The sequence below is a fragment of the Cibotium barometz genome, chromosome 55 (assembly GCF_041138505.1).
Source record: "Cibotium barometz isolate CiBa-2024 chromosome 55, ASM4113850v1, whole genome shotgun sequence".
Lineage (NCBI taxonomy): Eukaryota > Viridiplantae > Streptophyta > Polypodiopsida > Cyatheales > Cibotiaceae > Cibotium > Cibotium barometz.
This window is the reverse complement of record NC_141100.1, coordinates 22230829-22244235: the sequence shown is the minus strand read 5'-3', so window position 1 is coordinate 22244235 and position 13407 is coordinate 22230829. Positions and strand designations below refer to the sequence as shown.

Below are 13407 nucleotides of genomic sequence, written 5' to 3'. Positions count from 1 at the left end.
CCAATGAATGCCACATAAAAAACACGTGGTTCTCTGGCAAGCTAGACTCCGAGCACAAAACATCCAGTAGGTGGGCTCCCATGCATATCTCATACAATGATCTTTCCAGGTAAACCATCAGGAGAGATACACAAACAATAAAAATGATGCAACTAGGCTCCTGGGAAACTTCATCTAGTAAGCCAGCTATGGAAAAAATGATCAAACTGAGAGCTCCTGGGCAACTTCATCTAGCAAGCCATTTTTGAGAACTCTTGGTTACTTCATCCAGCAAGCCATCACTACCTATATTACCACTGTCATCCCCCCGAGCAAAGAACCCAGCAGAAAGGCTACACTCATGCCAACAAAAGCACAAAACTAATCTAAATCATATTCATTGGCCACCTCGTTTGGGAAAAACTTTTGGCACAAAGTCCAAGCATACAAAGATACAAAATGAAACTTGGCCATGGCTAGTACATAAAAGATCCGCTTCTTATTTAAAAACAAAAAAGATTCGCTTCTCCCAAGCATCATAGCATGTGCCAAGGTAGCCTCCAACAAAACTTTTGCTCTAGTGCCAAGACTGCTCCACAGAGATGGCCATACCAAGGCCTCTGCAGCCAAAGGGTTGAGAAAAGCTATACATGCTGTGTTATGGTACTTTAGAGCGATGAAGAAGGGGTGTGCCCTTGAGAGCTTCTTTGCAACTTAGCGGCACCCCATGCCAAAATATCTTTAACACATTCTGATGATCCTCGTGCTGCAAAATGTAATGATGTGCTTCCAAAACCACAGACGCTTCCACCAGATCTTGTGGTTGTTGCACACACGAGAGACCCCTTACTTAAAAGCAAGCAGACTACTATAGAATGACTGGACCGGGCTGCCAAGTGTAGAGGTGTAGCTCCACATGTTTGTCCCACTGTGGGCATTTGGGTAACATCCAAAACTCATTGGACACAATCAAGGTGGCCGCTCTTACATAATGGAGGCACGTCCTCCCATTGACAGCATCAAACATGAGGATATCAGCTCCCTAATCCACGAGCCACTCAATGCAAGATAGCCGTCATTTTTACAGGAGGCAAGCATTAGAGGCATCTTTCTATGATGATTCATTGCATTCAATGACACACCCTTCTCCAATAGTAACAAAAGTACCTTAGATTGGCCATGTGAGGCAGCACAATGCAAAGGTGAGAGGTGGTGGTTGCAAGAGAGGGTGCCATTGATGAGCATTGGCTTGTTGTTGAGGATAGCCATGGCATGCTGTAAGTCACCTTCCCGAATGGTAGAGAGGAGCTCACTCTCCACATCGTGCCCACAACGCTCAGTGATCCCCCCATGTCTAAATGGGATAAGATCACAAAATGGAGCAAGTCATCCCCCATGAATGGCCACAACTATGAGGCATCTTCTTCAAAGATCCATCTCCATAGCCTTGTTATCAGTGATGGATCTCCATCTCCATCTCCATCAATAATTAAAAAGCTCAAGCTGATAATTTCATACTTCTCATATGGCAACCCTTCATTGCCATAGCCAAAACTCTACTTTTGGAAAATTTATTACTGATTGTAGTAAAAACAACCTTTTTAGGTGGTGGTTGGTGAGAGGGGGGACAATGGGTGAGAGAGGGAGGGGTGAGAGCTGCGAGGGTGGGGGGGCTGGGAGGGGGGTTGGGGGGTGAGGTGAGAGAGGGGGTTGGGGAGCTACAGGGGAGTGGGGGGGCCGTGAGGTGTGAGAGGGGGAGATTGGTGGGGTGGCAAAGGAGAGGGGGCTGGGGGGGTCGGTCGTGCATGTAAGAGGGGTTGGAGGGGTGAGGGAGTGAGGGGTGTGAGGGGAGTGAGGGGTGTGAGGGGTGTGAGGTAGGGGGGTTGGTTGGTGGGGTGAGGGAGTGAGGGGGTGGTCGGCGAGGAGAGAAGAGAGGGGGTGTTGGGTGTGAGGTAGGGGGGGTTGGTTGGTGGGGTGAGGGGGTGGTCGAGTGTGACGTAAGGGGGGAGTTAGTTGGTGGGGTGAGAGAGATAAGGGGGGTAAGTGGTCCTGAGGGGAGGAGATAAGGGGGGAAAGAGAGAGAGAGAAAAGTTTTGTGTTTTTTTTTCTTGTTTCATTTTTGTTTGTAATGGAAAAAGGAAACTAAAAGGGGGGAGTTTTTTTTGGAAGAAAAAAAATACTAGGTTTTTTTTGGGAAAAAAAACAAAGGGGGAGATTTTTTTATTTATTTTTGCCTTGTAATGGAAAAAGAAAACTAGGAGGTTTTTTTTTTGGGCTTGAAAAATCGATGAGAAAGGGGGGGGTGTTGGTTGGTGATGAGAAAGGGGGGGTGTTGGTTGGTGATGAGGAAGGATGAGGGGAGAAGTGAGAGGGGAGGGGAAAGGGTTGGTTTGGTGAGGAGGGCCGAGGAAAGAAGTGAGAGGGGAGGGGGGTAGGGTGATGGGCGAAGATTGAGGCCACCATGTAACCCATGAGAGAAAAAGAAACAAGAAAAAGAAAAATGCAAAGAAAACCAATAAAGTGGTAAAGAAGATTTAAAAAATATATAAAATATGTACAACCCGTGTCATCCCCTCTAGCACTTGCTGGCTTGTCACACCTGAGGAGACCAATATATCTTCACCCTAGAGCCATTCACCAATGGAAGGGAGGCACCTTGGAGAGTTTCTAGTTGCACCGCACCCATGGGCAAGATCTCCACTACCCGAAAAGGGACCTTGCCAAGCATACACCAACTTTTGAGACTTTTTTAAATATTTAGAATTGTAGACCAAAGACAAGTCACCTTCAAAGAAAATATAATAATTTAAAAAACCATTAAAAAAAAGATAAATATGCAATGTGCACATCAACATAACGGCCAAAAGAACAGTTAATAAGTGGGAGGATCTTGGTGGAGTGTGGAGGACCTGGCTGCCTATCCACAGTTGCTAAGGAATTTTCAAAAATCTCCAAACTGGCCCATGCCTAAAGCCTATGTGCCTCAACCCCAATGTATACATGTGCTAGTGGAAAATAGCCTTGTTATAGAAAGTAGACAGAGCCTTGTTGGAGTAGATTAGACAAAAATACAAATATAGTATGTCTCCAAAGGGAGAATAACCATTAATAGTGTAGGTGAGGAATTGTTAAACATCTCCAAAGTAAATCTCAATTGATAGTGGATTGAGGCATTGTGTTTGTCTCTATAAGTGTTTCAATCTGTTTGTTCTTTCACTTATAGAAACATTCATGAAATCTCCTAAATATGTTCTCAAATTGTGTCATAAGGAGTGTTTCTAGGATTCCCTTATCTAGAAGCATAACACGTTTCAACACATGAAAAATGTGTAATGATGAGAAAGAATCTCCATTCTTGGTCATCCCAAGTCCTATTTGTAGAGACTTAATTTAGTATTCAGTCTTTAAAAAATAAGATAAGAATACATATTGGATATTTTTAAAGTAAGAATTGATTGAAGGATTAAAATAAAACTTCATCCATATACAACGTATAATTTTAACCTTCATACTGTTTTTAAATAGTGATATATTAATGGGATATAAAATGCCTATTTCTTCTTCCAAAAGAAGTCAGTTGGATAAGATATGTTGCATTTTTTTTTTTTGCAACTGAAAGTGAATATGTGTATTTTGACAATGACTTTAGATAATGATATGGGTAATTATACTATTTTAATCAAGACATATATTTAATTATGTTACAAGGAGTTAATTTATGGAATTTTATATTCTCATGTTTTCTATTCTTTACGAATTCTCCTAGATGAGTTTAGATTGAGACACCTTTCGAAATGTGGACGATCGTATCTTACTTTACGTATATGCGGGTGATTCCGTACTTGCGTGAGAGTATTGGTTGTATCGTCTTGATATTATGATTTTAGTATGATTATTTGTATTTTCAATCAATCAATCAATTAATTGATTGGCATAGTTGATGTAAGTTCAGATCTTTGGATTGGATAATGGAGGTGAGCTGGTAGTGGACTCACGAAGATTTTCACTACTACAGGATGAACCATTTCCGATGCTGCCTAGTTTCGACGGTGGCCATGCTATCAAAATACCAATCGATATAAACGTTACAAACACATGTCGAAATGAGTCTTGATATAACGGGCGAAAAAGGACATCGAAATAAGCGTCAAAATAACTGTCGAAATAAGGGTCGGTAAGTATAAGCGTCAAAACGTGCGTCAAAAAATCATATTTTTGTTTTGTTTTGTGACTTCTTAAAAAAATTCAAGTGTTCAAAAAAAGAAAACAATGACAAAACCAAGTATTTCTTGGTAAATAAAAAAAGTTAAGATGTTATAGCTCATCATCGACTCTCTCATCCTCAGCTATTTCCATGGCTCCAAATACATCTATTCCAGAAATACCTCTCCATTTGCATCTTTGTCGACGGGTGTAGCCTATGTATCGTCCTCTTCTATTTCAAGAATTAGAGGTGGTTGTGTTGAAATTTGTTCTTCTATTTCTTCTTTGAATTCTAGATTAGCTATTGTGTTTGCTTCTGGTTCAAGTACTAGTTTTTGCTGAATTACTATACCTTCATTTGATCCTTCTTCTAGTTGTTCAACTGGGTCAATATCTATTTCTTGTGCTTCTTGAGTGGGATCCTCAATCTCTACTTCATCTGATATTTCCATATCTTCAAATATTTGTTTACTACGCGGATCAATTTGGATTACAGACAACCATGTATGATCTCTCGGGTCCACCTTAAAGATGACCTGCTCACAATGCTTTGGTAGCATAAATGTGTCCCTTTGGTTTGTCCATATCTTTGTGGAGTCTACTTGAACAAATCGGCTACCTTGAACCACTTCACATCAAAGATGAACGTAGAAAACTTTCTGAACCCAACCTTGATAATGTCTTGTATCGTTCCACAGTAATCAAGCATGCCAACTTCACTAACTAGGTCACTTGCACTTGAATGAATTTCTTGCATGAAATTTGCTTTGACACCGCAATCAAATATTGTTCGCTTCTTATCTATTCGCTCCACTCGAAAAAAAGGGATAGCTGCGTGACTAAAGTGCACCAAATTTGCGATACTGCAAGCAAAAGAAGATCATGAAATTGTATCAAGAACAAAAACTTATATAAGACTATGTCTTATGGTTTTTTGTGTACATATAAAAACTCACTTACATGGTAATCACAATCATATGAAAGCTGCTCCTCATCGCTTATAACCTCGCCACTATGCTTTGCTTGTTGTATGGTTTGCTAAAGCCATCTACTAGAAGGAAATTATGGAAGTTGAGCAAGTGAATCTGGGTATGGAAATGCTCTAGTTGTTCGACTCTTGCTAAAATTCAAACGATCTCGGTCTCTTTCACTCTTTGCTAGGTTATACCTCTCAACCCATTTCTCCATAGCACTTGAGTTGTGAGGATGCAAAATTTATTAATCTTCTCTCACAATACCATATCCATTGTTCTCTAAAGCCCTTGTCCTTGAGGCTCTTCCCCAACAAGCCGACCATCCTCTTCTTGTGTCCACAATTGTGGCATATATGGGTCTGATGTATTAAGAAATTCTGTTATGTATACAAGAGATTCTTGAACAAACCATCCCATTGCCATATTACCCTTAGGGGGGCGAGCTTTTAATGTCTTCATAAATCTCTCGAGGAAAAACATCCCATCGGCTATGAACAACATCTGCTCTCCAACAACCTCGTCAACCACATGAACAAGTAGGTGTAATTGAATGGTGGTCAGGAAACTTGTTGGAAAGAATTTCTCTGCCATTGTAACTGCTTCAATGGAGTTTAGACGAGAGCTGATTCCAACGTATTTCTTCTAATCTCCTTCTTTGATATCCACCCTACCACAATAATAATCTTGTATATTGTCGCTCTTATGTCTTCACTGAGGTAATCCTTAATGGCTATTGGCAGCACAAACTATAAGATTTTGTGCCAGTCATGAGACTTTAAGCCACTAAGCTCTTCATCCTTTATGAATGCTCCCTTCAAGAAATGCATACAAAAACTAGTGGGAGTATTAAATTCATTGATGTACTTCTTTACTTGCTGCTACTCTTCTTTAGTTAAGACCCAAGGTGCTCTAGGGAGAATCACCTTCCCATCACGTCTGCTCCGTGCCCATAAGTGCTGCATGCAATCCATGTCTTGTAGATCATCCCTTTGTGCCTTTCTTTCTTTAGTATACCTGTGATGGTTTTCCAAAGCATATTTATGTTCTTGAAAATGTGGATAGGGTCAAGAAGATGATTGACTAGAAGATTACTCTAGTATAGGAGTAGATGGAAGATGGATGCTGCTTCATTCCGGGGGGTGAAAAACCTGGATTCACTTCCCATAACCTCCTCCAATCACTTGGCTACACATATGCACATGATGATGATGTATGTAATGATGATAGTGAGAGTGATGTGTGTGTGTGTTAGATCATGTGTGTAAGATTCCTTCCTCTGTGGCGTTTGAGGTGTGCAGGTGTAAGAACCTCCGCTTCAGATCTTATAATTATTCCCCTCTCTGAAATAAAAGAAAGATCCTGTTTCACCCTGTTTTGGCCTAAAGAGAGAAAATTTTTAGAGGGAGGTAATTCAAAATTGAGATATTTTTAGATATAAAAATCCTCCTAGTGTCTAAAATGGTTTTTCCTAAAATAAAAATTAAAAAAGAACTTTCCAATGTGCAATTGGAATTAATTAAAAATGGGTATAAAGGACCTTAGCCTAAGGGTCCAGATTTTCAAAATTTTTTAAATTATGCGCTCCAATTAGTTTTCCTATGGACCAATAAGATTAATCCAAATGTAGGGAGGAGATAAATTGAATAATAAAAGAAAATCTCCCAAAATGAGTAAATGCTCACATAAGATGAAGAGTTGACTAAGGTCAAGGTTTATTAGTTAAAAAAGAAGAGATATTTAGAGGAAATGATGTATTTTTGACACCTCAGTGTGGAGATCTCCCCTCATGAAGGAGACACCTATTTCACATGTGTGGAGGAGTTTTAAACTCATAAATAATGAGATATTTTCATCTCTCCTCTCTCCTGTTTCAACTAGATCCAAAAAGTAAGATAAACTGACTTAAAAATGGTCAAAAATTGACCAAACTGATCTAGAAAATTTTAGAATCAATTTGCTTGGTTAGAGACTCATTGTAAAAATGGTCAAAAATTGACCAAACTGATCTAGAAAATTTTAGAATCAGTTTGCTTGGTTAGAGACTCATTGTTTCCTATAGATAGAAGCCTCCTCCTTTGTAAAAGGTTAATAGTGTTTATGCACTGTTACTCTACTCCTTCCCAGAGCCAAATACATTGAATTCACTTGATAATTCAATTGTTTTTGACTAAATCCTCTCCAAAAGAATTGGTGGCCACTCTTGATCCAAACAAGAGTAGAACCCTCAATCCCTCAAGCCAAAGGAAAGCTCACAAAACTCCATGTAATCTAAAAATTCTACTTTTTTAATTTCTAATCTATGGTCTTCTGATTTCTATGCTTCTTTTTAAAAGTTGATTAAAGTGAATCTTATGTTATGCCTTGATGAAAAGGCCACCCCTTCTCTTCCTTAAAAATTCAGCCTTTCTTTATCCTAAAATGAGTAACAAATAAATTGATTTAAACTTTTCTTATTGTTTACTCTTTAGAAAGTGAAAATTGAATAGATTAGAGTACTTTACTTCAAATTGGGATTAATTTTAAATTTATATTAGAATGTAAAAATTGAGAAATGGTCAGCCATACAAAGGAGGTTATGGGAAAGTTTTCTTAAATTTTGTGGAAAATAAAGTTTTATGTTATTCTAAAAGAGTAATTCCCACCGTTTGTACATTCTAAAAAAATTATTTTTATTTACTCCATGTACATATTCATCTATGAATATGCATGGATATCATTGATATTAATTATTGATATTAATTTCTATGCATAGAAAGATGCATATTGAAAATCTTTTTATTACAAAAGTGTTGTTTTCATTGAATTTAATTTCTATGCATAGAAAGATGCATAATGGAAATTTTTATTATAAAAGTGTTGTTTTCATTGAATTTAATATCTATGCATAGAATGATGCATAGTGAAAATTTTTATTATAAAAGTATTGTTTTCATTAAAATTAAATTTTTGCATAGAAAGATGCATAAAATATTTATTTTTATTTCAAAAGTGTTATTCTCATTAAAATTGATTTTATGCATAGAAAGATGCATAAAGGATTTACTTTTTTATTTCAAAAGTATTATTCTCATTAAAATTCATTTTATGCATAGAAAGATCCATAAAGGATTTATTTTTTTATTTCAAAAGTGTTATTCTCATTAAAAATGACTTTATGCATAGAAAGATGCATAAAGGATTTATTTTTCTTTCAAAAGTGTTATTTTCATTAAAATTGATTTTATGCATAGAAAGATGCATAAAAGATTTATTTTTATTTCAAAAGTGTTATTCTCATTAAAATTGATTTTATGCATAGAAAGATGCATAAGGGATTTATTTTCTTTCAAAAGTGTTATTTTCATTAAAATTGATTTTATGCATAGAAAGATGCAAAAAGGATTTATTTTTTTAATTTCAAAAGTGTTATTCTCATTAAAATTGATTTTATGCATAGAAAGATGAAAAAAGGATTTATTATTTTTATTTCAAAAGTGTTATTCTCATTAAAATTGACTTTATGCATAGAAAGATGCATAAAGGATTTATTTTTCTTTCAAAAGTGTTATTTTCATTAAAATTGATTTTATGCATAGAAAGATGCATAAAAGATTTATTTTTATTTCAAAAGTATTATTCTCATTAAAATTGATTTTATGCATAGAAAGATGTAAAAAGGATTTTTTTTATTTCAAAAGTGTTATTTTCATTAAAATTGATTTTATGCATAGAAAGATGCATAAAAGATTTATGGAGAGCATATTTGGGCCTTTACCACTTCCCATTGATTTCATTTGAGGCTATGTTGCAGATATCTTGTATGATTTTGAGAAAAAAATCTTTGGGAAGGGATGGTTTGTAATGTAGAAAAACTAAGGTCCAAAATATGCAAATAATGGGCCATGGGCAAGGCTACTATAAATAGGGCATTTGGTTCATTGTAGAGATCTTTTGATCATTCTTATCTTGGATACTTACATGTACTCATGGCTCCTTTTATGGAGATGGCCTTTCATGGTCTAGGGCTCATGGCAAGCTTGATAGCAATCCTCATGTGGTCAGAGGTTAAATCACTTAGGCCTTATGCACATGCCTTCTTTGCTACATATGCATGTGGATTTCTTCTCTTTACATCATAATCACATGGATTTCTCATATGTGTTTGATGCTTATCAAATGGATGCTAGATGTGGACTTTATGTGTTGATTTCTTTGATATTTGGTCTAGATCCATTTCAAATTCCTATTCTAGATCCATTTCAAATTCCTCATGTGGTCAGAGGTTAAATCACTTAGGCCTTATGCACATGCCTTCTTTGCTACATATGCATGTGGATTTCTTCTCTTTACATCATAATCACATGGTCAGAGGTTAAATCACTTAGGCCTTATGCACATGCCTTCTTTGCTACATATGCATGTGGATTTCTTCTCTTTACATCATAATCACATGGATTTCTCATATGTGTTTGATGCTTATCAAATGGATGCTAGATGTGGACTTTATGTGTTGATTTCTTTGATATTTGGTCTAGATCCATTTCAAATTCCTATTCTAGATCCATTTCAAATTCCTCATGTGGTCAGAGGTTAAATCACTTAGGCCTTATGCACATGCCTTCTTTGCTACATATGCATGTGGATTTCTTCTCTTTACATCATAATCACATGGTCAGAGGTTAAATCACTTATGCCTTATGCACATGCCTTCTTTGCTACATATGCATGTGGATTTCTTCTCTTTACATCATAATCACATGGATTTCTCATATGTGTTTGATGTGGACTTTATGTGTTGATTTCTTTGATATTTGGTCTAGATCCATTTCAAATTCCTATTCTATGCTTTGTGATTAATACTTTGGAATTATTTTAGTGGGTCTTTTTCACCCTTCAACATATTAAGGGGGCCATACTTTACAAGATTCCACAACCATTAATTTCATATTTAGTGAAGGTCGTGGTTTGAACCATTAATTTCAGCCATGGTTTTCATAACGCCAAATTTCAAGGCTAAAGATGTAGCAGAAAGCCAAGTTTAGTCAACATTGTGGTTTGAACCTATTATAAGGAATAAAATACATCTGATCATGTTCTAGCATGTTCAAAGGTGAGATTTGAATGGTTCTATTCTATACATGAGGGAAGTTAACGTTTCAAAAGTGACTTTGACTTTTTGAAAAATTGATAACACTTTTATTTTCAATATTTTTAAGGTCATGGGTATTACATATAACCCTTTACGTAGACATGTTTTTTTTTTTGTTTTAAAATTGAAGGATTGGTCGAGCCTTCACCTAAGATTCTTTAGATCTCATAGGATTTTTCTTTATTTGGCATGAGCACGAAATAGATGTCTTGAGAGTCCAAACATGAATAGAAGTAGAAGTCTTTGAGAAAATAAAGGATTATCTTAACATCCACAAATTTATTTTCAAAGCAAGGAATTTTAGGAAGGTTAAGTACATGTACATGCAAATGATTATTTGCATGTAGTTGGATCATTAACCATGCATACATATATGATTTTTGAGGAACCCCTATTGTATGTTATGATGGAATGAACACCTATGCATCAATATTCTCGGTGCTGTATCATGACCTTGATCCTCATGCAGGTGATAAAGACACCTACATGGGGTAACATTTTTCTCGGATGTGACCTATGCACAATGTGAAGGCTACTAATAAACTACCAAGGCTAACTTTTTCTACCCAATCTGCTGAATGGCGAACATCTAGAAGAGGTGGTGGCACATACGGACTCTCTCAAGACAAAAATATCACTCAATACCGCTTTTGTCAACATGGTTGGAATATAATATGAGCTCGTTTAGAAAAACGGCCGGAAGCTCTAAAATGGAAGCTGCAAGAATGTATATATACACAGGGAGGCAATCTCTGTGCATGCTTTACTCTTGCAAATTCCTCCTAGAAGTTGCTGTAAGCTGGGAGATGGTGTATAACAATAAGCTCTGTAGGCTGCTCTTCGCCCACCTCCCTTTCTGCGTAACACGAGAGTGACCATGCATAAGCTCTGTAGGCTGCTCTGTAGGCTGCACCTCTCCTTCTTGTCGGCGCTGCTTCTTATACAGCTCGTGCAGGCCGCCCCTGTCCGTCCGCCCGACCTTCGCCACTGTCAGACGGCTGTAGACAGGTCCGTTAAAGGGCCTGAGATCACTCTCACCTTCAACTGCTGCTTGCCCGTTCCCAAAAACAATGCGGCTGTCGACTTCTCCTTCGAGGCTTACCCTCCCTTAGCCAAGCATGTCCGGCGGCCCGCCCACCGAGTCGCCGAGAATTACATAGCCGCATACGTCAGAGCTTACGAGCTCATGCGCGCGCTGCCGGCCGATGACCCGCGCAGCTGGGCCGTGCAAGCCAAACTCCACTGCGCCTTTTGCAACGGCGCTTACAAACAGCCCGGCGCCAGCGGCGACGTGCTCATGCAGGTGCACTACTCCTGGATCTTTCTGCCTTGGCATCGCTGGTACCTCTACTTTCACGAGCGCATTCTGGCCAAGCTTCTGGGAGACGACAATTTCTCTCTAGTGTTCTGGAACTGGGACGACCAGCAGGACGGCGGCAACGTGATGCCGGCCATGTTCGCTCGCAACGGAACCTCCCTCTACGACGCCAAGCGAGACAAGGACCACGTTCCTCCGGCGATTGTGCGGCTGGTTCCGCTGTCCAACACCACAGAGGACTCTGAGCTCGTTGTAGAGAACCTCAACTCCATGTACAAATCTCTAGTAACAGCCTCGACGCCTGAGCTCTTCATGGGGGGCGCCTACAGGTGCGCGTAAACACTAATACAATCACAGATAAATTATGCTTAAGCTTGGCTTCATTGAATTAATACTAATTAAGCCTACACATGCAGGATTGGCACCAACCTCGCAAACTCCACCGTCCTGGATGCGCCTCTAGGTGGGAGCCTGGAGAACGTCCAGCACAATGGCATCCATCACTGGACGGGCGACCCTACCCTGCCCCTCATCGAAGACATGGGCACTTTCAGTACCGCCGCCCGTGATCCCATTTTCTTCGCCCACCACAGCAACATAGACAGGCTGTGGGAGGTGTGGAAATCCATCCCGGGCGGCCGCCGCCAGGACTACTCCGACCCGGACTTCCTGGACGCAGAGTTCATCTTCTACGACGAGAACGCAAACCTGGTAAAAGTGAAGGCCCGGGACGCTCTCGACAACAAGAAACTAGGCGTGAGCTACAAGAAAGTAAAGGCGGATAAACTGTGGCTCAACTTCTCGCCGCAGGCAGCATCGAACGGCAGCGCAGCGGCCGCCGCAAAAGGCATTCCGGAGATAGGAGCGGCACCGCAGAACGGCACCATTCACTTGGGAGATAAGCTCACAGCACTGGTAAGGCGGCCCTCCGGCGGCAAGAAGGCTCATCAAAAGGAGGAGGTGCTGCTTATCCAGGGCGTGGAGGTGACAAGGGATAGCTTTGTGCAGCTGGTGGTGTTTGTCAACCTGCCGGACGCCGATGAAAACACCCAATTGAGCGCGGCCGAGTACGTGGGCACGTCCAACATCCTCGGTTCATCCGGCAAGCACAAGCACCTCTTCATGAACGTTAAGTTTGAAATTGGAGACAACCTCAAGCGCATAGGTATCCAGAATGACGACAAGGTTGTCATCACCATCGTCGTGAAGCCGCATGCTAGCCATGTCGATGTGACGATCAAGGGGATGCAGATAAGCTATGATTAAGTCGCCTGCGATCCAAATAAACTCCGTGTGAAGAAAGCACAACCAAAGCACAATTGTAATAATTACTCCAGAGTAGACCTTACAACTATAATAACTATGTAAATTTGACTCCAGTGAGTAGAACTTACAAAATTTACTTCCTCAAACAATTAATTCAAAAGTTCTTTTTTGAATCCTCCAACTTTTCTTTTCTTTTTTTTTTGGTTAGAATAAAAGGACTCTTTTTGGGTCCAATTTAGTGGTATCCTCACAAAGGTGCCAAGTTGAGCCCTCATGATGAATCTATTCTTGGTTGCGAGGGACATTTTCTAGTTGTGACAACCCACAATTACTACAAGAGATCATCTTAATACTATTACACATATTGACGATTTAGACTAAGTTTTTTTTTGGCAATATTTACCCGTGATGTCGTACATGCATTTGTATAAACATCCGTACCAAAAAAATAGGTCGAGCTGCGCTGACGTACACACCAATGCTTATACTGACAATGGTTATTAACCAACGTCGGTATATGCATCGGACACTCACACTTA

The 13407-nt window shown here is 39.2% G+C and overlaps 1 protein-coding gene and 1 pseudogene across 1 annotated transcript; one reads left to right on the top strand and one right to left on the bottom strand.

Annotated features, from left to right (window-relative positions):
• Nucleotides 1-478: 478 nt before the first annotated feature.
• Nucleotides 479-5370, bottom strand: LOC147607512 (putative E3 ubiquitin-protein ligase XBAT31; annotated as a pseudogene).
• Nucleotides 5371-11035: 5665 nt separating this feature from the next.
• On the top strand, nucleotides 11036-13049 carry LOC147607511 (polyphenol oxidase, chloroplastic-like). The gene is made up of 2 exons (XM_086790674.1): nucleotides 11036-11931; nucleotides 12019-13049. The coding sequence occupies exons 1-2, from the start codon at nucleotides 11162-11164 to the stop codon at nucleotides 12866-12868; spliced, it is 1620 nt and encodes a 539-aa protein (XP_086646800.1). The 5' UTR covers nucleotides 11036-11161; the 3' UTR covers nucleotides 12869-13049.
• Nucleotides 13050-13407: the final 358 nt, after the last annotated feature.

Bases quoted from the DNA above. Each gene is read 5' to 3' on its own strand.
- LOC147607511 (XM_086790674.1), top strand. From the start codon at position 11,162: ATGCATAAGCTCTGTAGGCTGCTCTGTAGGCTGCACCTCTCCTTCTTG. The intron at 11,932-12,018 runs GTGCGCGTAAAC...CTACACATGCAG, and splicing joins TTCATGGGGGGCGCCTACAG to GATTGGCACCAACCTCGCAA.